The sequence below is a fragment of the Colias eurytheme genome, chromosome 30 (assembly GCF_061535395.1).
Source record: "Colias eurytheme isolate Ceu_HAF_F1 chromosome 30, ilColEury1 Martin Lab GWU primary, whole genome shotgun sequence".
Classification (NCBI taxonomy): domain Eukaryota; kingdom Metazoa; phylum Arthropoda; class Insecta; order Lepidoptera; family Pieridae; genus Colias; species Colias eurytheme.
Genome location: NC_143009.1, coordinates 4,693,250 through 4,720,566, shown reverse-complemented (window position 1 = coordinate 4,720,566; position 27,317 = coordinate 4,693,250). Strand labels below are relative to the sequence as shown.

General features: G+C 37.6%; 1 protein-coding gene across 1 annotated transcript in view; it reads right to left on the bottom strand.

The window, feature by feature from the left end:
* LOC149895814 (uncharacterized) overlaps positions 1-27,317 on the bottom strand; it is a 63,749-nt gene that overhangs the window by 25,089 nt on the left and 11,343 nt on the right. Inside the window, exons 2-8 of the mRNA XM_090118602.1 lie at positions 10,926-11,042; positions 10,381-10,444; positions 9,861-10,015; positions 8,470-8,601; positions 7,590-7,713; positions 6,494-6,610; positions 6,110-6,234 (exon numbers count right to left, since the gene is read on the bottom strand). Coding sequence (XP_089974728.1) covers positions 6,110-6,234; positions 6,494-6,610; positions 7,590-7,713; positions 8,470-8,601; positions 9,861-10,015; positions 10,381-10,444; positions 10,926-11,042 — 834 coding nt within the window. The remainder of the gene's footprint in view (positions 1-6,109; positions 6,235-6,493; positions 6,611-7,589; positions 7,714-8,469; positions 8,602-9,860; positions 10,016-10,380; positions 10,445-10,925; positions 11,043-27,317) is intronic.

The window sequence follows — 27,317 nt, the reverse complement described above, 5'->3', positions numbered from 1 at the left end:
TGTTTGGATTTTGCCACTGCCAAAAGTTTATTATTTTAAAGATTGTGACATATTTTGCTACGGAACCCTAAAAAACTGGTATGGGAAATGAATCGGGCATCATCTAGTTACCTGATAACGACACCAAACTCGACTCAAAGGGCCAAATGAATCCGCCAGAATTTTTTTTCCGAGCGCCGGGCGCTCTGTTCTATAACCCCCCCTCCCTCCCTTCTGCCGGGGAGTAGACACTGGCTACCAGGCGATTTGGGCTTAGGTGGACGAGTACAACATTCGTACCAAATGGCATTGCTTTACTCAAAAATGTATACCTTTCCATACAAGCATGCCCATAAGAAAACGGACTAATAAAAAAACACGCATGCATTTATTGAAATGTTCATTCATCATCACTATCGTATGGCGTTGTGTGACTCGTCTTCATAATCCATTGAATCGGATTCTGTAAAAGTAAAACGTAAATTACCTATATAATAAAAGAAATGAGTCATTATAAACTTACCTAGTAAGGCAATGCCTTTGATGTCGCACGATGCCGCCGCGCCGCCAGTGTAGGTACTTCTGCTGCTACATGAAAATATGCTAGGGTTGCAACAAATGGGAAATAAAACAATTGTGATTATTACTATTATGATGTAATCATTTATTCATATTATGTACATTCAAAACAATTGCTATTATTAAATCTGATGTAATTATTTTTTCATAAATATATAATTATTATTAATTACATAATATATTGCACTGTGAAATATTTACGTATCACTTTATTTTTGATGTTCTTAATTGTCTTTTATAAAATTTAAGTGACGCATTCGCATTGGGATCAACAATCCGATAAGAAAAGAATGGAGACAACATATACATAGCTTTGATTTCAATTCTACAGATACAAAATATACAATCTATCTAAAATGATACAACGGATGTTTCCTGCGTTTTCTCGTCAAAATACCGAAACAACGTAATTATTGTATAGTAGTTGGGCGTGAAAGTAAAAAAACAAATGAAAAGTGTTTTCCATATGATTATTTATTAAATTTACGCGATTAAGAATAATTTCAACGATACAATTTAGTAACCGAGAATTCAGAGGATTAAAGAAAATACCTGCCTGATCATTTTATCAAACTCTAAAAGAATTATGGTTATTTCGCATCACTCGGTTTATTAGTTTGGTAATAATTATTAAAGGTAGTTACAACCCTAGCCATTGAGTCGAACGGTAGGCAAAATGTAGGCAACACAATATCGACTTTGTGCGGGTACGCGTATTTCCAAACTATACATAGCCAGAACGCAACCATAGTAAACTGCTCGTGTATACTTTGTAATGCTGTTTTTAAGTTTGCTTTTACAATATATACACGAATTTTGCGTACTGATCGTGTATACTTTGTAACGCGGATGCTTGCTTCTTCGTTCCAAACTATACACGATCAGTACGCAAAATATAACTAAATATTATACCTACTACTACACCACTTACGCTTGCTATATCTATCTACTTTTATTCTTCTTGATTGATTCAGGAAAATATGGAATAAAAATATTATTAGGTAAGCTTAGAAAAATAAATAGGTAACTAACAGATATAAATAAGGGTTATTTATGGGTTAGGTTAGGCTCGTGTTTTTTTTTAAACTACACAAAAATAGGAGCCCCGCGAAGCGGGGCTCCGTCGCCTCGCAACCGTCTTCTTCTGGACTTATTAGATTCTTACATTTTAGCACTATTGTCAATTGTAAGTCGTGCAGTATAGTCGGGAACGAAGACACAAGCATCCTCGATACAAAAAATATACGATTAGTACGCAACATTACATACACAATACACATTCATTTTAATAATAGATTTCAAAACAGCAATACAATAATATAAACGCGAGCAATGGAAAGCCGCGCTTACTCCGAAACATACACGATTAGTCCGCATGCGTACTGGCGCTGTATATTTTGGAGCGATATTCTTACTTACTTCACTACAAAGTATACGCGAGTATTTGCGTACTGCTGTTGTATAGATTGGAAGAACTTTGTAAAAAAGTTATTTCCAAACTATACGTGATTAGTTTCACACCGTTGCGTACTGGCCTTGTATAGTTTGGAAAGACGCTGCGGGTACATATGGTACATTAATTCTTCTTGCTGTGAAGCGTAATTATTATTATTAAGATTTTTTAGGCTATTTTGAATCAGCTGTTCTAATTTAATTCTTGAAATTTATTAAAACGTGATTTTTTTAAAAGTATATTATGAGTTTATAAATACCTCAACCAATAGTTATTGTGTCCTATCCTCATTTCTTTATATCTTGGTAGTTAACTAAAGTGTTAAATTTACATAACCTCAACAACAACATTTACACTGCCACTGCACTAAAACTAAACTAACTAGCTCTCTAGCTATAAGAACCATCCTCGTACTTCAAGGGATATAATAAAAAAAGAATTATCGAAATCGGTTCAGCCGTTCTCGAGTTATGCGCTTACCAACACATTTTGCGATTCATTTTTATATATAAGACTAGCGGTCCGCCCCGGCTTCGCCCGTGGTACATGTTTACGTTTTCTCTACATAAGAACCATCCTCGTACTTCAAGGAATATAATAAAAAAAGAATTATCGATATCGGTTCAGCCGTTCTCGAGTTATGCGCTTACCAACACATTTTGCGATTCATTTATATATATATACTAGCGGTCCGCCCCGGCTTCGCCCGTGGTACATAATATTTACGTTTTCTCTACATAAAAACCATCCTCGTACTTCAAGGAATATAATAAAAAAAGAATGATCGAAATCGGTTCAGCCGTTCTCGAGTTATGCGCTTACCAACACATTTTGCGATTCATTTTTATATATAAGATAAGATTATGTGAAAATAACCAGGAAGGTGAAAAACATATTTACGAAAACATAGTAACATAATATGGCTGTCGCTACAATAATTATATTTCAATTTTATCTTTTTATACCTAGTAGAACTGGCCGACGAATAAAAAAAATCGTATTAGAATAAATACAATAAATTACGGAACAAAAAAAGGATTGTAACTGAATTAGGTATGTTTGTTTCTGGGCGCACCGTTTTCGACGACGCGACGCGCGACGTAAGCGTATAGGTATAGGTACCTACTTTGCTAAAACAAACTAATAAAATTGTGTGTCTGTCTGAAAATTCGGAAAAGCATATTTTGCAAGTTTGTAATTACTTTGATAGTTTACCGATTTATAATAATTGTAATTGTAATTGTATAATATATAATTTGCAATGTGGTGAAATTTCATAAAAATCACGGGCCAATTTTTTTTTTGAATCCCACCGAAAATATAATTGCGTTATTAGAATAATTAATTACTATACCTACCCACGATCAATTATTACAATATAGTCTCAAATGCATACTAGAGAAATATTGCAATTTGATTCAATTAAAATGCATAGCATACAAAAATAAATTCACAACACAAGAAATTCCGCGCGCAAATCATAGCGCGTGTCAATGAAATCAAGAATGTTTTATATCAAGCCGACGCGGACGACGACGCGACGCCGAACAAAAGTACCTACGACGGACGACCACGCTTCGAGTTGCCAAACAACATGAGTAATAAATTGTTTACAAAAAAAACAAGTTTTCCATTTTTCTGTATGAGTAGACAGAACTTCAAAACGCCACCTGTGACCTGCTACGGTTTATATTATGAACGATTGTTATAAAAATAAAAGTTATATTTGTTGGTGTAAACTATTTTATTGATCAATAATTTTGGAATTTAAAATTGTCAACATTGATTACAATAAAACGCAGTTTTATTTTATTACACTATTGTTTTTTTTATCAAAACATGTATTTGAAGTAGGTACCATATAATATTATGCTGATCCAAGCATTTTCACTCAAAACTTATATCACTAATGATTTGTAAAAGTAAATTATTTCAATATACATTTCATAACCAACATGTAAGAATAATTATTATTATTCCTACCTACAACAACAAACCTAAAACACTATTTACTATGGGAAAATAACCAGGAAGGTGAAAAACATATTATTATTTTTACGATTTCGACGCACTCGACTTTTAGTAAAATATAGTAGGTAAACATAATATTATGGTTTTGATTTTTGCTACTAGTATAAGAAAACTGCGTGTTCAAACTACTTGTTTGTCTGTCTGAAAATTCGGAAGTACTTTGGTAGTTTACCGATTTATAATAATATTGTATATATCGTTGTTTAAAAAATATTCAAACACAATAAAATATGATATACTGATTTATCACTGGTTTCAGTGATGAACTGATGAGTCAATTATAGCCACTATACTTTCGTCATACGTGTGTATGATTGATGTGATTTGCAACGTGGTGATATTTCAGAAAAATCACGGGTCAAATTGTCCCACCGAAAATATAACTGCGTTATAAGAATAACTATACCTACGATAAATTATACATAATACAATATAGTCTCAAATGCATACTAGTGAAATATTTTATTTGAATCAATAAAATAAAAAAATAAATAAAAAATAATAATAATACAAAAATAAATTCACAACACAAGAAAATCCGCGCGCAAATCATAGCGCGTGACAATGAAATCAAGAACTTTCGAGCCGACGCGGACGACGAAGGAGCCTAACAAAAGTACCTACAATCATAGGCGGCTCGTGACAAAATTGTATGGCCGTGTTCACTTGAAATAAAACAACGAAAATAGGTACCTACAATAGCGTTAGCAGTACAAAAAAAATGAGCACCACATTATAAATGTCTATTTATACACTAAAAATTATAGAGTATTTCAAAACGAATTCAATTATTATTTAGCAATAATTAGAAAATCCCCGAATTTGCATTCGTGATCGTATTCATAGTGTTTGTCTACACTAATATTATAAAGAGGAAAACTTTGTTTGTTTGTTTGATTGTAATGAATAGGCTCATAAACTACTGGACATTTTACCAATGTTTGCAAGTTTGTGATTACTTTGATAGTTTACCGATTTATAATAATTGTATACTTATATCATTGTTTAAAAATATTCAAACACAATATGATATAGGTACTGATTTATCACTGGTTTCAGTGATGAACTGATGAGTCAATGTTAGCCACAATACTAATCACTTTCGTCATACATGTGTATGAACTATGATTGATGTGATTTGCAATGTGGTGAAATTTCATAAAAATCACGGGCCAATTTTTTGTTTTGAATCCCACCGAAAATACATATATTACTAATTGCGTTATTAGAATAATTAATTACTATACCCACGATCAATTATTACAATTTACAATATAGTCTCAAATGCATACTAGAGAAACATTGCAATTTGAATCAATTAAAATGCATAGCATACAAAAATAAATTCACAACACAAGAAATTCCGCGCGCAAATCATAGCGCGTGTCAATGAAATCAAGAATGTAATTTTATATCAAGCCGACGAGCGACGACGCCGAACTAAAGTACCTACAGTACCATTTACCTTCAGTGTACAATACAGTTTACAGACCTACGACGGACGAACAATAATGAGTAATAAATAAAAAAAAACATAGTTTCTAAGGTCATTAGTTTTATTTTATTTTATTGTTATTTTCTTTGAACGATTGGAAATGAAATTACTCAATTTTTACACAGAACTTTGATTTATTAGAATTATGCTCATTATGCATAAGATAACGAACGCGAATGCACGACATCTAGCGCGTCAATGTCTAAACATCGCCTTTCGTTTAGACATTGACGCGCTAGATCTGTAATAAGTATATAGTCTATGCGCTAGATGTCGTGCTTTATGTCGTGTTTCGCTTGGCAAAAGTCACGCACACTACTGTAGAAGTGTCAAATTTTTCCGGTATTTTACTGTTGTTTTTCTAAGTAAATATTGTAAATTATTGATTAAAAAGGTCGAACGCGCACACATTTCATTATAGAGAAGTGATAAAATGATTAGTTTTAAAGAAATAGTGTCTGTGTTAAGTGTTTAGAGGTAATCAAAAATGTATGGAGGGACGGTCGGAACATCAACCTTAACTGTATTTTAACAAGTTGAATAAATAAATGACTTGTTTATTTATTTATTACCTGCTGTATAAGCCCGTGGCTGAGCCCCGGCAGTGTGAGCATGTGTTCAAGCGCCGCATCGTGCGCCGCGGAGTCCTCGGGCTTCGCCCCCGCCGGGTGGCAGCCGCATTCGCCGGCCGATAGCTCTGAGGATTTTATTTTATTTATTTATTTTAATGTTGAATCATGTAGTTTTTAGTGTTGTAGAGTTACAATTAAATATTTTTCAAGTAAGTAAGTAAGTAGTGTAAGTATTTATTTAAAATTATATATGTATGTTTATCAGCCATCTGGTTTCCACAACACAAGCGAAAGCTCAGTATGGGATCAGATCGTGCCGTGTGTGAAAATTGTCCTGAAATATTTATTTATTATTTATTAAAGTAACTAATATATATAACTTACCGGCCTCCGCCCCGGTGGGGGCGCGCGCCCTCAGCCAGTGGTGCTTCGCCACCGCTTGTAGCGTGAAACGACGCTCGGGCTCGACTACCAGCATGTGACGTATTAGGTGTTCGCAGTCTGCAAACAACAAAACATTGACAATAATAAAAAAATGGTAACGCAATCAGCCATGAAAAAATTAAAAGAAAAAATAATTAAATAACAGGTTTCTTTAAGGGCCGATTTTTCAATGCTTGGTTAAAACTTATCCGTCCAATAAAGTATTACACGATAATATTAAAATGTCACGTAAACTGTCAAATACGGGCAATTAGAATACGTTTTTAAAATGGTAGTTTTATACATTATTCGACGAATAAGTTTTAACCAAGGATTGAAAAATCAGCCTTAGGGCTGATTTTTTCAATCCAATGGGACAGAAAACTAAATAGATGTCATTCAATCAACTATAGACTACAAGCACAATATATTTATTCTTATATCTGTCAATTGTGATAATACCCTTAGAGCGTATACGCACTATGCGGGTAGCCGTCCGGCTGACCGCAAGCACAATTATGTACGTAATATTCATTTCTATGCGCACTGCGATGCGGCTACCGCAGACCACACAGTGCGCATAGAAATGAATATTACGTACATAATTGTGCTTGCGGTCAGCCGGACGGCTACCCGCAATGCGGTTACCCGCAGAGTGCGTATACGCTCTTAGGATTCTCGTAAACACGCTTACTTGTGTGCGTGAGCCTTTTCGAATGTGTTGTATGAAGTTTCCCTACTGGTATTGTATCTGTATATTGTGCTACAGGATTTTACATATTATTGCATAAAAGCCAGAAAATAAAACATATTTAATTTACCATAAACAAAGTGTACTTGCAAGTAACAAATTTTATTTAAAAAGACAGAAAATAGAAACACATATTATATTTTTTTCGGAATGTTCGTAATATGAAAAAATAAAACACACACTGCGACATGAAGTACGGTATCCATGTCAAGACTTGCCACTCACGACCACGCTTCGTCACTGAGTGTGCCGTACACTAACACATATAGTGACTGCAATAAACACAATATAAAGCTCTCCACTCACCCTGCGACATAAAGTACGGTATCCTAAACTTGCCACTCACGACCACGCTTCGTAACTCACTCAGTGTGCCGCCGTCGAACGGTAATGCACCGCACACTAACACGTATAGAACTACGCCTAGTGACTGAAATATAAAAATAATTATATGAATAACATGTTTTATTTGGTATTTTGTTACTTTACTAAATAAATATCACTACATAGTATAAAACAAAGTCCGTCTCTGAACAGACAGCGACAGCGACTGTATGTTTTCTTAAAAACTACACAACCAATTTTGATGCAATTTTTTAAAATACATAGATAGTGGTTCTTGAGAAAGGTTCTCGTACATAATTTGTTAAGTTTTCTAGTAAGCAGGCAAAGCCGAAAGCTAGTTTAAGATATATGTATATTTTTTGACGTACAATAAAGAGTTAGTGACAATCGCTTAAAAAAAGTTTTCATTGTAGAAAACATTCATTGAAATTTACACCTTATTTCATGGCAGTAATGTTCAAAGTTTGTTGTATTGTTCATAACAAAACTATGCCTAATACACGTACAGGCAGAGTTTTGCTTCGGACAATTTTTGAGTGTGATTTTTTAATTTCTTTATCTTAATTTCCAACTACTGTACTGTTGGTCCCCCTCGAAGTTTATTTTTTTTCTCAACCTCAACCTCCTCTATATTATTTTGTATATTTAAGCTATTGCATAGCTTCTATCGCGGGCCTTGAGCGCGGGGACCGAATCGAGAAATTCCGTAACGAAAAAACCTCACGCTCCCCACTCCGACGGACGCGGAGGTGTGGCTTGAAGGCATAGCATGCAATAGCTTTACCGCGGCAGTCCCCGAGTGACACACGTCTTTTTTTTATACTTTTGTATATTTTCTTACCCATATATCCGCTTTAGGTCCATCATACTGACGACCTTCAAACAACTCTGGCGCCGCGTACGGTGGACTACCACACCATGTGGATAATGGTGATCCTTTTGTGTATTTGTTGCTGAAACCGAAGTCTGCTAGCTGAAATTGAATAACATAGAAATGTAATGTAGATTTGTGTGTAGCGAATCGATTGCAGAAAGGAATTAATAACGTACTTGAATGAATGAATGAATACTCTTTATTGTACATACACAGAAATACAGTTTGTTACATGGTTGAGATAACTTATGAATAAATTAACTTATGATATATAAACAAACTTAAAATATATATGTGACGACGCGGTTGGCGCAGTGGTAAAGTAACTGTCTACTGAGCCGACGGTCCCGGGTTCGATCCCCGGTCAGGGCAAATATTTGAATGATTGATGAACTCAATTATTTGTTCTTGGGTCTGGGTGTTATTATCTATATATGTATTTATTAAATATTATATTTATCGTCGCCTAGTACCCACAACACAAGCCTTAATTGAGCTTACTGTGGGACTAGGTCGATTTGTGTAATAATGTCCTATAATATTTATTTATTTATTTATATGTGTACAAAGAGCGGCTTTATCGCTCGTGAGCGATTTCTTCTAAGCAACTCGTATGTAGACAGGTATAGTGAGCAAGAATTAAAGAGTAGTACTTGCATACGTAGATGTATGTATCGTGGCGAAAAAGGGTAGATATTAATGTAAAGTAACTAATTATTTCTTGTTTGTGACCATACCTACATTTTAAAACTAGATTATTCATTATGGAGCATGCACAAGTTTGATTTATTTCCATTTTTTTTGAAGTGAAAACATCTTTAGCGGCGTTGTAATCTTAAACTCGCACCAGGACACGTGACCTGATCCAAAAAGCGTAAGACGGATGGATATCAAACATGCTCAACGTTAATAATCAAGTTTTCACTTCTGCCGGCACTCCCGGAGTGCAAATCCGTCTTTTTTTTACATGATATTATGTCCCTGACTAGAAGCAGATTTAAAACTTAATCCTTCGATATTGCAGATTTTTTTTCTACAACTACCCCCAAAACTAACCTTAATATTCATATCTCTATCCTATCCAGCAACAGGTTCTCAGCCTTCAAGTCCCTGTGTACAACGTCGTTCGCGTGACAATAGCCAACTGCGGCGACCATTTACTATTCCCAAGTGTCATTAGCTACTTTTTTCTATATTTTGAGCTAGTTTTTCGACTTTTTTTTACATAACTAACCTGAATCTACACAGTCCTGTCCAGGAACACGCTCAAAACCTCCCAATTTGAACATTTCTACCCATTTTTTCAAAATTTTTTGTATTTTTTTCTCATTTTTTCCCATTTTTTCCACAAAACTAACCTTAATATTCATATCTCTATCCAGCAACAGGTTCTCCGCCTTCAAATCCCTGTGCACAACGTCGTTCGCGTGACAATAGCCAACTGCGGCGACCATTTGCGCGAACGCACGCGCCGCCTCCGACTCGGGCATGCGTCCGCGCGTCACTAGGTGATCTATGGAAGGTTTAGTAGTATTTTTAGATAAAATATTAGATTAGTATAAAGAAGGCGTCAGAATGGAGTGTAGTTTTTGATATTGTTGAATTTCAGTATCGATTTAAGTACGTAAATCGATAGTCATCAAATAGCAAGGAACTTCGTTCCAAAAACAAGATTCGTTCCAATAAAATACAAGAAAAATGTCAGATAACCACGAGAAAGAAACCACGCAGCACAGCTAGCTAACACAATCAAGCTCTTCAGCTTTATAATATTAGAGTAGATATTTAGTATTATATTTAAGTAATACGTATAGTACACTGTACATTAGTTTAAACTTTAAATAATGGAGCGAAGTCAGGTGTTTAAACTATACTTACCGAATATTTCACCATTTGGCGCGTATTCTGTGACGAGGTAGAGTGTGTGTGTGCTTTCCATGACCTGAAAAGTTATATAAAACAATATAAATATACAGTTATTAGTTTTTTTTCATGCATTCTATGCAATAACTTTACCGCGGCAGTCCCCGAGTGCCACACGTCTTTTTTATTATTATTACCAATTCAAGTCACACTACAGTACTTATACCTTACAGAAGAATATACTTTAATAATTAGGTAAGATAATTGGAGAGATTTCAGTCGGTTCGAATCCCAGGGTGTGGCAAGCCAGTTTCCTTCTTCTCAAAACAATGAAATATTACCTTTGAGTAAAATTTTCTCTAGATAAACACAAAGTGCTATTACAAAATTCCACAGGAATAGTTTGACCGATTTTAATGTGATTTTTACTAACATAACATCTCAAGATTATTACTAACATTATGCCATCAATTCATTTGCTCTTCACTTGCCACGACACAACGTTTTCTTTGATTCATTATTTCTTTTTTATCTATCTATCTTTTACAAAAGATACGCACCTGATACAGCCGGACGATGTGCGGATGCCTCAATCTTTTCATTATAGCTATTTCTCTAAACGTCTTCTTTAAATTATCTTCATCCAATCTTGACTTATCTATTATTTTAATTGCGACCTGAAAATAAATAAATAATCTGATTATCTATACTTAATATTATAAAGCTGAAGAGTTTGTTTGTTTGAACGCGCTAATTTCGGGAACTACTGGTCCGATTTGCAAAATTCTTTCGGTGTTAGATAGCCTATTCATCGAGGAAGGCTATAGCCTATAGGCTACATATCATCACGCTAAGACCAACAGGACCAGGAAATGCGGGTAAAACCCCAGAATAACCACTATACTGGTACAAATGATCCAATAATTTATGTCACTATCTCCCTGTCTATGTTTAGAAATGTCAAAAACTAAAATCACGCTTAAACTCGTGATAATATTATTGTATTGTCATAGACTGATTGGTTTAGTTGATAGTGACCCTGCCTTCCAAGCCAGAGGTCGTAGGTTTGATTCCCACCCGGGGCAAATATTTGTGTGATTAACAAAGATGTTTGCTCTGTGTCTGGGTGTTGATTATCTATATAAGTATAAATTATATAAAATTATATATAATATGTATGTGTATCAGCCATCTGGTTTCCATAACACAAGCGAAAGCTTAGTACGGGATCAGATCACACCGTGTGTGAAAACTGTCCTGAAACATTTACATATTTGTTTATAGTGTACAAAGTTTGAATTAAATCCGTCCAAAGTGGTTCGAAATCGAGTATAATTTTTGTCACAATCTCCTGGTCTAATACTTATTATTACTTATACGTTTTGTTTACGCTACATCTTGTCACCTCGTCACATTCATACCAGATCGATGTTTATCAATTTATCGAGCTTGTTATCAAAATACGAGCGTCTACTGCGATTTACTTCTTTCATTGTTATGTAACATATTATGTTCACGTGTGTTGTTTTATTTCCTATCTATACTAATATTATAAAGCTGAAGAGTTTGTTTGTTTGTTTGTTTGAACGCGTTAATCTCAGGAACTACTGGTCCGCTTTGAAAAATTAATTCGGTGTTAGATAGCCCATTCATCGAGGAAAGCTATAGGATAGGCTAATATGTATGGTAACGCCAATATAATTAAAATAGTAAATGTAGAAATTAAACGTTTATTGTTTGTGGTGTGTTCCTTCATCCTTCCCTACATACGAGCACAACCAATCATCGCGTGGTCACTAACCACGTGACACGTCCAATAAGACGTGAACGCGACGTTCGTGTCGCTGCAGTCAGTCGGGTTCGCTCCGTGCCTTCGCGAGGTTCGGGACTCGGCCACCGCCGGAGAGCTTCCACGAGGCTCTCTAGATCATCAGGCATTGTGCCCTTGTAACACCACCGGGGTATCCTGTGCCCCGGCCCTTGGTCGCGCTCACCGCCGCGTGTGTGTTTGTGTGGAGTGTGGGACTGGACGCCGTTCTTGCCCGCCGCGAGCTGGAGGACCCTGACCGCGTGGCGGCGCGTGTGTTCTGGACGCTACTCCCTCCGACGAGGTACGTGCCGTGTGTATCCTGTCTATCCCTCTTTGCGAACACCACGTAGATCAAAATACAGTCCACTTTCATATCGAGAATATATTTACGTATATTTTTATATTGGCGCGACCATTGAGTGGTACCTTCGACCCGGATAGTAACCATTGAGTGGTCACTTCGAGCAGGATAATACCTGATGATTCCACCGCCCTTGTTAGGATACTCATTGTGTAGGACCTAATAAGCGATTAGTAGTATCTTCAATGCGAAATACTATTTAATATACCGCATATAATAGAACGACAATGCGTCTTCTACTATTCATATAAAATATATTTTAAACCCGCCCTTATTAGGATACTCATTGTAGGCCCTAATAAGCGATTTAATAGTACATTCATTGTGAAATAACTATAATATACCGCATAGATCGACATTGCGTCATCTATTATTTTTTGCTTAAAATATATTATATTCCGCCCGTAACATTAAGTTACGCGTATATTATTATTAAAATAGTTAATTAAAACTATATTCATATCGTTTATCCGCAGTTATAACGCTAAAATCATTATAAATCGAACATATTTCATCATATTTATTTACCCGCTACCCGCGCTCGAAATTTATAACGTTATCTAGGTCATTCCGCGATCCGCTGTTATAATCCAACCATATTGAAAATTCATACTCGGTTCATATTACGCTTGCGTCGCTGACCTACTTTATTTAGTCGTATTACTTGTTATTGTAACTTGTATTGTAACATTCTCTGTTTGAATATATACTTTTGTTATTAAAAATGCCGCCTAAGAAAATGACTAAGTTACCTGATAGTGACGCTTCGGATGTTAATGATTCGGAAGATATAAATGATTCGCAGTTATCCATGTTATTAGCTAAACGCGAAGTTATATTCGAAATGGTGCAACAAATGTATGATTTGTCTTTAAACGTTCATAACAACGCCTCGCTTATGGAAAGTTTCCTTGACGAGTCCGCGCAGATAGAATCATTACGTGAAAGATTTGAAAAGTGTTTAGACGAATACAATACTCGCTTATTATTATTAACACCTACCGCGAAACCTGATTATAAAAGCCTCGTTGCATTCGAGTCTTTATATAGCAGAGTTATAAGAATTAAATCGCAATATTCGCAACCAAGTCCGTCACACGGAGATATTAATAATTTGCATAAAAATAGGCCTAAATTACCGCCTATCGAATTAGTACCATTTTCGGGTGATATTCGCTCATTTCCGCTGTTTCTTTCGAATTTTGAATCAGTTGTTCATAACAATCCCGGCCTTACAGATGCCGAGCGTTTATATTATTTACTAAGTAAATTAACGGGGAAGGCCACAACTGTTATAGCTGGTATAACCCCCTCCGCTGAAAATTATAATTTAATTTTACAAACTTTAAAAAATAAATATGATGATAAACGTATGTTGGTTTCCGCGTATTTAAATCAAATGTTTGATTTTAAACCTTTGCATTCTCCGTCCGCAACAAACTTTGATTTATTTACAGATAACTTTATTAGCGCAGTGCGCGCCTTACAGAATATAAAGTTAGATAATATTACAGATTTAATGATTGTTCATATCGCGTTGAAGAAGTTAGACTCAGATACTGTTCGCGCTTTCGAGACTAAGTTTGGTAGTGAAATGCCCACTTTTGATAACTTAGTTCAATTTATTCAAACTCGTGCGAAGGTATTAGAACGCATTCATCCTTCCACAAATTCGGGAATAAATAATCCGCCTCGAAAGAATAATAATTATAACCGCAGTTCAAATAATACTTCTTCCGCACCGCCTAAGACGTATCAGTCTTACGTAACAACCGCTGATTCCGCTTATAGTTGTCTTTGTACAAATATTACGCATCAACATTTATTTAAATGTTCAAGTTTTCATAAAATGAGTCCGCAGGAACGTTTAAAATACGTAAAGGATAGAAACGCGTGTATAAATTGTCTCAGTATTAAACATCGAGTTTCTAGTTGTTCGTCTAATTCTAATTGCCGCATTTGTAAATTAAAACATCATACGCTGTTACATTTGAAACGCGAATCGTCCATTCCCGCGCCTGCGTCTCACCCCCCGCCGCGCAGCACACCGCCGTTGCCTGCGCCGTCCGCGTCGGGCGAGTGCGTCCGCTCCGACATTGCGCTATGTACCGCTAGCTATACAGCTGATACTGATAACGCATTTCAATGCAACGCGCCCGCGAATAAACAATGTACTATTTTATTATCAACCGCTGAAGTCGTATCTTATAATTGTAAAGGCGAACGGCTTGTTATTCGCGCGCTTTTAGATTCCGCTTCGCAAAGTCACTTCATTACGAATGAATGTTGTGAACGTTTAGGTATTAAACCGCAGAAAACCGAACGTACTATTATTAAGGGGTTCGGTGGTTCAGAAAAAATTATAAATAGTAATTCCGTAAATATACAATTTTATTCGCGTCTTGACAACAACATATCTTTTAATATTTCTCCGCTAGTTGTTGATCATGTTACGGATTTACTACCTACCGCTGTTATAGACACTTCTGTCTTATCGCATATTTCGCATTTACCGCTCGCAGATGAGAGTTTTGGTACACCAAATAAAATCGATTTATTAATCGGTGCTTCTCTGTTCCCTCATCTGCTTCTCCCCGACGTAGTTCATGCATCTCGTGACTCGTCGGCGCCCGCTGCATTGCGCACGGTGTTAGGCTATGTAATAATGGGTTCAGTACCCACCATACCTAACATACATAAACCGCCCTTGACGTGTTGTCACGTTCAAGAGACCGCCGCTATTGACTCATTAGTCAGGCGTTTCTGGGAGCTCGAGGAGCTTCCTACCGCACCGCCCGTTCAACATCCCGATGATGTTGAATGTGAAGAATATTATAAATTAACTACAACCCGCGATCCCGTGAGTGGTAGATATATTGTTTCGCTTCCATTTAAGGACGATTTCTACACTCTCGGTGACTCATTTAATATTGCCCGCAAGCGTTTCATGTGCCTCGAAAGAAAGCTACAGGCTTCACCTAAATTAAGGTTGGCATATGATGACGTCATAAAAGATTATCTAACGAAAAATTATATTTCACCCGCGCCTCCGTATGATCCGCGTGACCCTACACCTATTTATATTATACCGCATCACGCTGTTCTGCGCGAGGATAAATCGTCGACTAAGCTGCGCATGGTTTTAGATGCTAGCATGCCAACTTCTGGAAGCCAGCGTTCGTTGAATGACCTTCTGCATGTTGGGCCGAATTTACAAGGCAATTTGTTTACAATAATTTTAGGTTTTCGTCTCCACGCGATTGCCATGACCGCCGATTGCCGCCAACAGTTTCTGCAGATATTCGTGCGTGAGTTTGATCGTCGTTTTCAATGTTTTTTATATCGTTTCAGCCCGCAGGATCCGCTGCTTCTTTATCAATTTAATCGAGTTTGCTTCGGCATCAAGTCTAGTCCTTATCATGCACTGCGCACGGTAAGACAGCTCGTAGAAGATGACGGCGCGAAATATCCGCTAGCGAGTGGCATTGCGTCTTCCTCGTTGTATATGGATGATATCGCCTTCTCTATTCCCACGGAATGTGAAGCAGTTTCCGCGTCGCAGCAGCTCATCGGTTTGTTTAAGGGAGCTCAGTGGGATCTTATTAAATGGAATAGTAATAGCAAAAATGTGTTAGATAATCTTCCCGCTTCGCACAAACTTTTACCCTCCGCGGTGGAGTTTGATAAGACCGTGCAATATAAATTACTTGGTCTGCATTGGTCTACTGTTGATGATTGTTTTTATTTTAAAATAACCGCACCCGCCGATGTGATGTGCACTAAGCGCTCCATCTTGTCAACTATCGCCCGTCTGTGGGACATAATGGGCTTCGTTGCTCCCACAGTCGTGTATGCCAAACTGTTAATAAAACAACTTTGGCAACTTAATCTTGATTGGGATGATTCTCCGCCTCCACACATTATTAAAATGTGGAAACAGTTCTGTGATGAATTACCAGCTCTCAATGATATTCGCATACCACGTCATATAGGTTTTACTTGTGATTGTATTCTCACTCTTCTGGCCTTCTCTGACGCTAGTGAACTTGCCTACGGGGCAGTCGTGTACGCTCATGTCAGCACTGTCTCTGGTAACGTCATTCGTCTTATTTGTTCTAAATCTAAAGTCGCTCCATCTAAACCGCTAACAATCGCTCGCTTAGAACTTTGTGGTGCACTCCTAATGTCAAAGCTGCTTCGCACTGTCCTTGACAGTTATTCACAACACTACAAAATTAATGCATACGCATTTACCGACTCTAAAGTCGCGCTCTATTGGATTAAAGGTTCACCGCACCAGTGGCAGACGTTTGTCGCAAACCGCGTTGTGAAAATCACAGATAACATCCCATCAGATAATTTCTACCATGTTTCTGGTATTGAAAATCCCGCTGATGTTCTTTCGCGTGGCATTATGCCACAAAATCTCGTCTCGCACCCTCTGTGGTTCCAAGGACCCCAGTGGGCTCGTTCGGACCCATCTGATTGGCCTCTTAGGAGTCTCGATGGTGAGTCTATTGCAGACATTCCCGAACGAAAATTATTAACGCACACTGTGTGCTCGCCTATAAAGCATTGCGCTTTATATGATACCGCCCTTCGCGTATCCTCATGGAGTAGGCTTTTACGCGTTGTTGTTTATATTTATAGGTTCCTTAAATTGTTGCCCCGCCGCGGTGTTATGATGACCGCAGAGGACCTTAATTTCTCTGAGAATAAAATTCTCGCCGCCCTGCAAAATAAATATTTTGCAGAGGAGTATTCTAATATACTCAATAATAAATCTTGTTCGCAGGCTTTTAATCGCTTGAGGCCTTTTATTCGCAACGGACTTATCCTCGTTGGAGGACGTCTGAGTAATTCCGCCCTGGAATATGCACATAAGCATCCAGTGATATTACCGCGCAATGATCATATCGTTAACATGATCATTGATTATTATCATATTAAATATATGCACGCCGGACCGGAACTTTTAATGTCGTTGCTTCGCCAAAAGTATTGGATTCTTTCCGCACGCCGTATTGTTAGACAAAGAATTCACTCATGTAATACTTGCTTCCGCATGAAACCGCGTCCAACTTACCCGCTGATGGCTGATTTACCTGAATGTCGTACACGCCAAGCCGTTAAAGCATTCAGTGTAACAGCTTCGGATTACGCAGGGCCTATCGCTTACACTCCTGTGCGCCGCCGTGGTGTTCACAGCGAGAAAGCATACCTGTGTATTTTTACGTGCCTCACTACGCGTGCAGTGCATATCGAAGTTGCGACCGACCTCAGCACTCCTAGTTTTCTTGCCGCGCTCAAAAGGTTTCTCTCGCGTCGAGGACCCGTTGATACTATGTATACGGACAACGGTACTAATTACAAAGGAGCCGATTCCTATCTCCGCGATTTATATAAATTTCTTAATAACGAATATCGTTCGAACCTGGAGCATGAGTTCGCTGAGAGTCGTATAAATTGGAAGTTTATTTGTCCCAACTCTCCACATTTTGGAGGTGCTTGGGAAAGTATGGTGAAAGTAATTAAAACGCATTTGTTTCGAGTTATCGGTCAACAAATATTATCGTATGAAGAACTCTGTACTGTTCTCACTCAAATTGAGTGTTTACTTAACTCGCGACCGCTGACAGTACTGAGTTCTGACCCCGCAGAACCCTCGGCTTTAACACCGAGTCATTTTTTGAATACCGCGCCTTTATTAGCATTACCCGCGCCGCAAGTCAAATCTGATCACGTCAGTTTGCTTGATAGGCATTCGCTACTGGACAAGTTAGTTCAGTCGTTTTGGAAACGTTGGAGAATGGAATACTTACACGGTTTGCAGGTTAGGCAGAAATGGAATACGCCTTCCACACCTATTACTCCTGGAACGGTCGTGGTTGTAATAAATGATAATGCACCGCCCCTAACCTGGCCTTTAGCCGTCGTAGAGAAAGTACATCCTTCAAAGGACGACGTCGCGCGCGTTTGTACAGTTAGAACCGCCAAGGGAACTTACCTTCGCCCAGTCGTTCGTTTATGTCCGCTTCCAAGACAATAGTTATATCGCATTAAGTATATTACCGCAGTTAGTTAAGTTTAATTTTAAGTTTTGCACCGCTTTCGTTTATAATTTCTTAGTTATAATACCGCCGTGACTTTAGGAATTTTTTATACCCCGCTCGCTTTACGCGATCCTAGAGTCATAGAATTTGTTAGTTGTAATACCGCCGTGACTTTAGGAATTTATATACCCCGCTCGCATTACGCGATCCTAGAGTCATAGAATTTGTTAGTTATATTTCCGCCGTGACTTTTAGGATTTTTTATTATCCCGCTCGCATTTTGCGCTCCTAGAGCCATAGAACTTGTTATTTATATTACCGCCGTGGCTCTTAGGACTTTTATTAACCCGCGCGCATTATGCGATCCTAGAGTCATAGTTTTTCGCTGTATCTTATGATTGGTTTTAAATGGTGACCCATTTAGGGCGGGTGGATATGGTAACGCCAATATAATTAAAATAGTAAATGTAGAAATTAAACGTTTATTGTTTGTGGTGTGTTCCTTCATCCTTCCCTACATACGAGCACAACCAATCATCGCGTGGTCACTAACCACGTGACACGTCCAATAAGACGTGAACGCGACGTTCGTGTCGCTGCAGTCAGTCGGGTTCGCTCCGTGCCTTCGCGAGGTTCGGGACTCGGCCACCGCCGGAGAGCTTCCACGAGGCTCTCTAGATCATCAGGCATTGTGCCCTTGTAACACCACCGGGGTATCCTGTGCCCCGGCCCTTGGTCGCGCTCACCGCCGCGTGTGTGTTTGTGTGGAGTGTGGGACTGGACGCCGTTCTTGCCCGCCGCGAGCTGGAGGACCCTGACCGCGTGGCGGCGCGTGTGTTCTGGACGCTACTCCCTCCGACGAGGTACGTGCCGTGTGTATCCTGTCTATCCCTCTTTGCGAACACCACGTAGATCAAAATACAGTCCACTTTCATATCGAGAATATATTTACGTATATTTTTATATTGGCGCGACCAATGTATATTATCATCTCGCTAAAACCAATAGGAGCGGAGCAACGCGGATAAAACCGCGGAGCACAGCTAGTATGGTAAATAGAAAGATTACGGAAAATATGAACTTTTTCTTAAAAGGAATTAAGTAAAAATAGCTTGTGCCGAGCACACGTGTCAGAAGTGAAACTTTTTTGACAAAATTAAAAAATACCAAAATCGTCGACTTACTCCATGTTGTGGAGTTTCTAGTTTATGATTTATTTTAAAGAATAATATGTTGAAATCCTCATTGGCAATTTGTTCAGTTAAACAATAAAACAGTAAAATCTTATTACATGTAAAGCTGTTGGATTACCAAAAATAAATAAATAAACCAGGTATATTCCACGCCTACAAGCAAAGCATTTCAGTTGGTCTATGCCACAGATCACAGAAACTATGTCTTCACACACCAACACATTTTCCAAACGAACTCACACTATTTCCTTGAAATCTGACACAGTTTTAAACTCCTGCATATTATAATCCCCCGTCCCTGGCGAAGGCCCTTGACCCGGGGTCACGGTGACATGTTTCGAGGGTCGTACGGATACCTGTCTTTAACGCGGCGGAGAACGTCCAGGGTCGAACAGTGAGATTATAATATCTAGACTAGCTTTCCGCCTGCGGCTTTACCCGCGTTTTCAACGAAAATCTGGTTCCGGATTTCCGGGATAAAAACTATCCTATGTGTTAATCCAAGTTAACATCTATATGTGTGCTAAATTTCATTGTAATCGGTTCAGTAGTATTTGCGTGAAAGAGTAACAAACATACACACACACATCCATCCTCACAAACTTTCGCATTTATAATATCAGTAGGATTAGTAGAACTAGTAGGATAGCCATAGGATAGGATAGGAATATCACTGCATAGTATAAAACAATTCGCTTTCTCTGTCCCTATGTATGATTAAAGCTTTAAAACTACGCAACGGATTTTGATGCGATTTTTTAATAGATGGAGTCAAGAGGAAGGTTTAGTGTATAATTTATTATTAGGTTTTAGACAAAGCGGGCGAAGCCAAGGGTGGAAGCTAGTTACAGTATGACGACGCGGTTGGCGCAGTGGTAAAGTAACTACCTACTGAGCCGACGGTCCCGGGTTCGATCCCCGGTCAGGGCAAATATTTGTGTGATGAACTCAATTATTTGTTCTTGGGTCTGGGTGTTATTATCTATATATGTATTTATTAAATATTATATTTATCGTCGCCTAGTACCCACAACACAAGCCTTAATTGAGCTTACTGTGGGACTAGGTCGATTTGTGTAATAATGTCCTATAATATTTATTTATTATTTATTTATTTAGTATAAGTTATCTACATGTCGCCGTAAGATTGTAAAAAACGTTCGATTATAATCTAACTCGATATTGTAATCAAATTTCCATACAATTGACTTTTTTACATATAATTATGTAATATATTTAGACGTAACTAGGGCAAAATTTCCAATCAAAGTCCCTGAAGCCTGTGACTCCTTCAATATAATCAAATTCAGGCGACGCATATCTAAATCCAACCCCTTCTTTTTCCTTAGTGGTAACTTCTAAGTAGATACGTAAATCGTATTTTTCACTGTGTTTTCAATTATTGACATTTGACAAATAATTGACACTTATAATTTCATTGACATTCTTAGGGTTCGTTTTCACTCAAGAAGCTTATATCTAATACACTGGAGATTTCAGTATGAACATTAACTTGTAACAAGAAAATGTGACGTTGTGGACACCTAACTTGGCAAGTTGGTGTGAAAGGGATAAAAAAACATACAGACGTCATTCAACGTCATACTTATTTTCTTGTTACAAGTTAATGTTCATACTGAAATCTCCAGTGTATTAGATATAAGCTTCTTGGACACTATTATTTCATTGACATTCTTAGGGTTCGTTTCCACTAATAATGTGCGAGGATGTGTAGCCAGGAATATGTTTGTAAATAACCAATAGTATCTCTTCAAACGCTGAATGCTTCCAACTTCAAACTAAATGAAGCGATATGATTGGTTATTAAAGCACATTCCTCGCTACACATCCTTACACATTATTGGTGGAAAAGCAGCCTTATTCTTAATTGGATCGCATTATAAAAATCCATACTAATATTATAAATGCGAAAGTAACTCTGTCTGTCTGTCTGTTACTTAATCACGCCTTAACTACTGAACCAATTTGCATGAAATTTGGTATAGAGATATTTTGATACCCGAGAAAGGACATAGGATAGGTTTTATCCCTGAAATCCCACGGGAACGGGAACTATGCGGGTTTTCCTTTGAAAATTCGGGCGAAGCCGCGGGCGGAAATCTAGTTAATAATAAACACGATGAAGCATAAGTAGGCCAGCCACTCAGTAAAATGTCACTGCTCCTTACGCAAAGGTAAGGTAAAAAGGTTTCTGATAAGTGCCTATTTCTAGATATCTACATAATAGATAGATAAATGTAACACATCCCTATTAGTCCGGGATACATCGCCCATTTTTGCAAGTGATTACTATCAAGCTAATTTTTCGTGAGTAGCTTTATTTTGATGAGATGCCCAATAATTTCATGTACAAAACTCTCGATTGTGGTAGCTACCAGAGGAAACAAGGATAAAATATTTTGATTTGATGGTTCTCAAATATTAATTACTAACTGAATGTTTTTTTTTGTTCAATCTCAAGATAATCATCTCAATTATTCGAAAAAATATTTGTCCTACAAAATCTATGGTTTGATCAAAGAGTCCCCCTTTCCAATGTGTATCGATAACGAAGTCATCATAAATGATTACTAACCAGCAGATTTTTTTATTTTCACTTATTTAATACTTATATAATTCAACAGACATATTGTCCTACAAATTGCGTAATAAATATTTGAGAACCGTCAAATCAAAAATTTTTATCCTTGTTACCTCTGTAAGCTACCACAATCGAGAGTTTCGTACATGAAATTATTGGGCATCTCATCAAAATAAAGCTACTCACGAAAAATTAGCTTGATAGTAATCACTTGCAAAAATGGGCGATGTATCCCGGACTATATTTCTGATGGCCTCAAACATGAACGATTGGACCGATTACTCTACTTTTTGTTGATGGTTATTATTTTATAACAATTACCAAGAATAAGTCAGAAAAATGCGACAAAAATGCGAAGCGACCAGCTGCCTTAGCTAGTTTAAATTAATAATATAATTTAGAGGTGAAATAAAAACTAAAATCATTTCAACTCCTTTTCTAAAAAAAATAAATCTTAACAGTGTATTTATTTGTTTGCGTATACAGGGTGTAATCGTTAAGTGTGCACAAGCGATTATTCCGTAACTATTGCAGATATCAAAAAACTTTAAACTGATATCGAAAGTACTTAACCTAATGAGTAAAATGGCCATAATAAATTTTTAAAAATAAAACGAGAAATAACCAAAAATGTTACATTAAACGCTCCCATACAATTTATTTCCCATACATTTTGTATTCATAGTAGATTTTCGAAGTGACGTCCTTATTGTGCAATACAATGAGGAGGTCTATTTACAGTTTCTAAATGAACTTCCCTCCAAATTTGCGAAGTAATTAAAGCAGAAAACCAAAAAAACAAAAAAAAAGCTAAAATCTTTCATATTAAATGTATAGGTTGATCCAAAAGTAATGATAATTGGGTATTTCCTGTGCACATAAAAATATAAAATAAATGTTTTATGCTTGCTCATGTAATCACTAAGTTATCACAAAAAAATTATATCTACAGGCCACGTTTCCAAGTATTAACATTAATTTTAATGTGAACAGTGCGAGCCAGAATGTTTCCCGACGAAAAGAAGAAACAACGATTCGACATTTTTAAATTTCTAAATTTTTAATGAGATCAGGATAATTTTTTGTCACGATTTGTGACCATGGGCGTTACCTGGGTTCACCATGTTTATGCTGAAACCAAGAAACAATCAATGGCCTGGATGCGAGCTTCCAAAGTGACGGTGAAGATTTTCAAAGTGAAAATTAGTGGGATAGATTAAAGCCGTAGTTTTTTGGGACGCTGAAGAAATGTGGAATATTTTAAGAAGGTAGCCACTACTACACAGGGCTCTTACTACACAGACCAAATTAAAAGATTGCGGGTAGGTTAGTAAGAAAAAGAGACATGGCAAACTTGGGTCTTGAATGTTGGTTCACCAAGACAACGCACCAGATCACAAAGCGTCAGTTGCGATGGCTGCCAATCAAAAATCGGCATTGAAAATGCTTGAACACCCACCCTGTTTGTAAGATCTAGCTCCTAGTTAATTCTATCTCTTACCTCGGCACAAGAAACACCGTCGATATAAGAAATTTTAAGACGACAGCGAAGTGATGGCCGATTTTGAGGGGTTTTTGTAGATGAAGTCAAAGTTTTTTTTTTCTAAGTTAAGGAAAAAAAATATCGAAGTATTATCTAGTTAGAAGACTATCTAGAGAAATACATAATTATTTTAACTGTAATGACCTTGTTTAATATTGATTATCATTACTTTTGGATCAACCCATGTACATGGGATATTCATATCTCATACTAAATGTATGGGAGGGCTTAAAGTTAATTTTTTAGATATTTCTCGTATTATTTTTAAAAATTTATTATGGCCATTTTACTCATTAGGTTAAGTACTTTCGATATCAGTTTAAAGTTTTTTGATATCTGTAATAGTTACGGAATAATCGCCTGTGCACACTTAACGATTACACCCTGTATATAAACGCACACAAATGCACAGCGTATATAAATATACTAGCTGTGCTCCGCGATTTCACCCGCGTGGCTCCGCTCTTGTTGGTAATGTGCGTAATGATATAGCCTAACTATAGCCTTCCTCGATGAATGGGCTATCTAACACCGAAAGAATTTATCAAATCGGACCAGTAGTTCCCGAGATTAGCGCGTTCAAACAAACAAACTCCTCAGCTTTATAATATTAGTATAGGAGTATAGATAGATATAATACCTACATCAGACCAAAACATTTATCCATCCCCAAACATACTTCACGTCCAAACAGCACCCTCCAACACAAAGTGGGTTATGGGCCAAGGGCGCGACCTTCGACGTCGCGTTGCCAGCCAGCCGGGTACATTCGACTTGGGGTATTGGGGACAATATAAACTTAATCTATACAAATATTAATAATAATAATAATAAGGGCGTAGGGATGTGACGACCCCATCGCCCACGGTTGGAATATCTATTGTCTACGTGACAATAGATATTCCACCCGTGCAATCAGTCAACCCGCAGGACACCTTGTGGCGGGGTGTCGGGGAGTAGCGACCCCGCGGGAACCGAGCGCTCCCGGGGGAGGCCCCTGTCTTCATCTCCGGCTCGCCTTCACCGGCCGGTCGGAGTGAAGCCTGACGAGGACAGGACCCCCACCTCTGGCTTGCCTTAACCGGCCGGCCAGAGTGGAGTCGCGAGAGCTTTTAGCTCGAAGGGTGGATGCGAAGCGTAAGTGGCGAGTGGGCACGTGATGCTGGACCCTCAGGGAGCGCGTGATCGTAGTTTAAAGTCCAGGGACGCCTCTCCACCCTTAGCTGCTCACAATATGTTGCCCCCTTGTCGCACTATTGCAGCGACTTATTTCGGGGGCCCATACAGTGAGAGGGCGAGTCACCACCTGCCAACATATTTTTACTTTCTTATAGTAGAAAGGCAGGTGCCATAGTTTCCCATAGTCCCCAGTACCAGTCCATTTAGCATCCCAATCCATAGCCCAATTATTAAATTTCCATACCCTGCAATAGTCCTACATCGGCCGCGGACTGCCTAGGGCTGTATCTCAATAGTGCAGTCATGGGCAGGCTGCGGCTGGTGTCCCACAACACATTAAAAGTCTCGAAAGGGCCTCTGCGTGTTGGATCCGTGTCCCCACGTAAGCCTTCCAAAGATCCGGGTACCGTCCTTCTGGTGGTACCCGAGTATTATGGAGAAGAGAAACATAATAATAAAAAATCTTTAATAAAAAATCTTTATTTATCCATACCTTCAATTACACTGTGTATTCCACTCAATTTATATAAACACAATACTTAAAACTATGGACATTATCGTCTAAACTAGGCCGAGCCTGTATCTTAGACGATAATATCTTCCCACTATGTAATATAAACTAATTATTCACAATAATACAAGCGTTCACAAAGTTACAAAAATTATCATAACAAAGACGGTGATTTGACATTTGCGTACTTAATAATTCTTAGAATAATGGACCTTATTAACCGATCGTTAATGACGAGTAAAACAACAACGAAAGTTATGGACTTAAGCTCAATTTAACACATTTAAGTTTAAAAAAAATGTATATATTTATTATATTTATTTTGTTTGTAGCGATTGTGATTAGATTTTTTTTTTTATGTATTGTTATTTAAATTTGTATATAAAAAAAATATATATATGTTAAAATTAAAATCACTTATGTTAAAATTAAATTCAGTAAAATTTTATGTTGATTACATATTATTTTATTTGTTTGAAGATAGGTAGATCGTTGTAATAATGTACTTATTCCAAGGTTTTGAATAAATTTTCAATTTGTGTATAATTTTGTGATTTTAGCCAATTATGTATTTTATTTTTGCATTGAGTATATGTGGTACGATATATATCAATTTGTTTATTTATTTTATTATATAACATGGGACCGAGAAAGCATTGGAATTTTCGAATAGAATATAAATTGAATTTATTCGTGGGACAAACATTACGTTGACGTCCTAAGGTTTTTTGATGGTCAATATTTGTATGTTGCTCCATGATACAGGCTTTAATGAATAGCTGTCTGATAGTCAATACGTCACAATCAGTATAGATGTCGGATGTAGGGTATAATATAGGTTTGAAACGCATCACTTTGAGCAGAGCTCGCTGTGCTCTTTCTAGACCTATTATGTGAGACTTTTTTGCACCGCCCCATGAAGTTATACAGTATGTCAAAATAGATTGCGCGAGAGCATAGTACACTTGTTTTAGGAGAGGGTAGTCTGCAACGTGTCTTAGCTTTTTAAAAATATATATCATCTTTCTTGTTCTTTGTGTTAGCTGGTTAATATTATAAAGCTGAAGAGTTTGTTTGTTTGTTTGAACGCGCTAATCTCAGGAACTACTGGCCCGATTTGAAAAAATCTCGAACGGTGAAGGAAAACATCGTGAGCAAACCGACAAACTCAAATATTTATTTGTTCAATTAGACTTCTTCTAGAAGCACTTTTGAAGCGTCGTTACATATTTTTTAACATTTACCACCGATTCGGAAAGCAGTAGGTATCTATGACATGTCGAAGAATCAAAAGTTCGACGACATGTGACATCTACCAACCCGCACTTGGCCAGCGTGGCCTGTACGCCCATAGGAGGCCCGTGTCCCAGCAGTGGGAACGTATATGGGCTGATGATGATACTGCATCATGAAAACATTTAGTCCCCAAAAACACTTCACGTCAACAGCCTCCAATACAAAGTGGGTTATGGGCCATGGGCACGACCTACGGACGACGAAGTTGTCAGCGCGTTGGGGCCATGGGGTATAAGGAAAATCTCACCTTAATAGTGGAATAAAATAGAAATAAGTGTACTAATTTCCAGATGAACAGTTTGTTTGTACGCGCTATTCTCGAGAAATGCTGGTTCGAATTGAAACATTTGATATTATAAGCTAACACCAATAGGAGCTGTGCAATGCGGATAAAACCGCGAGGC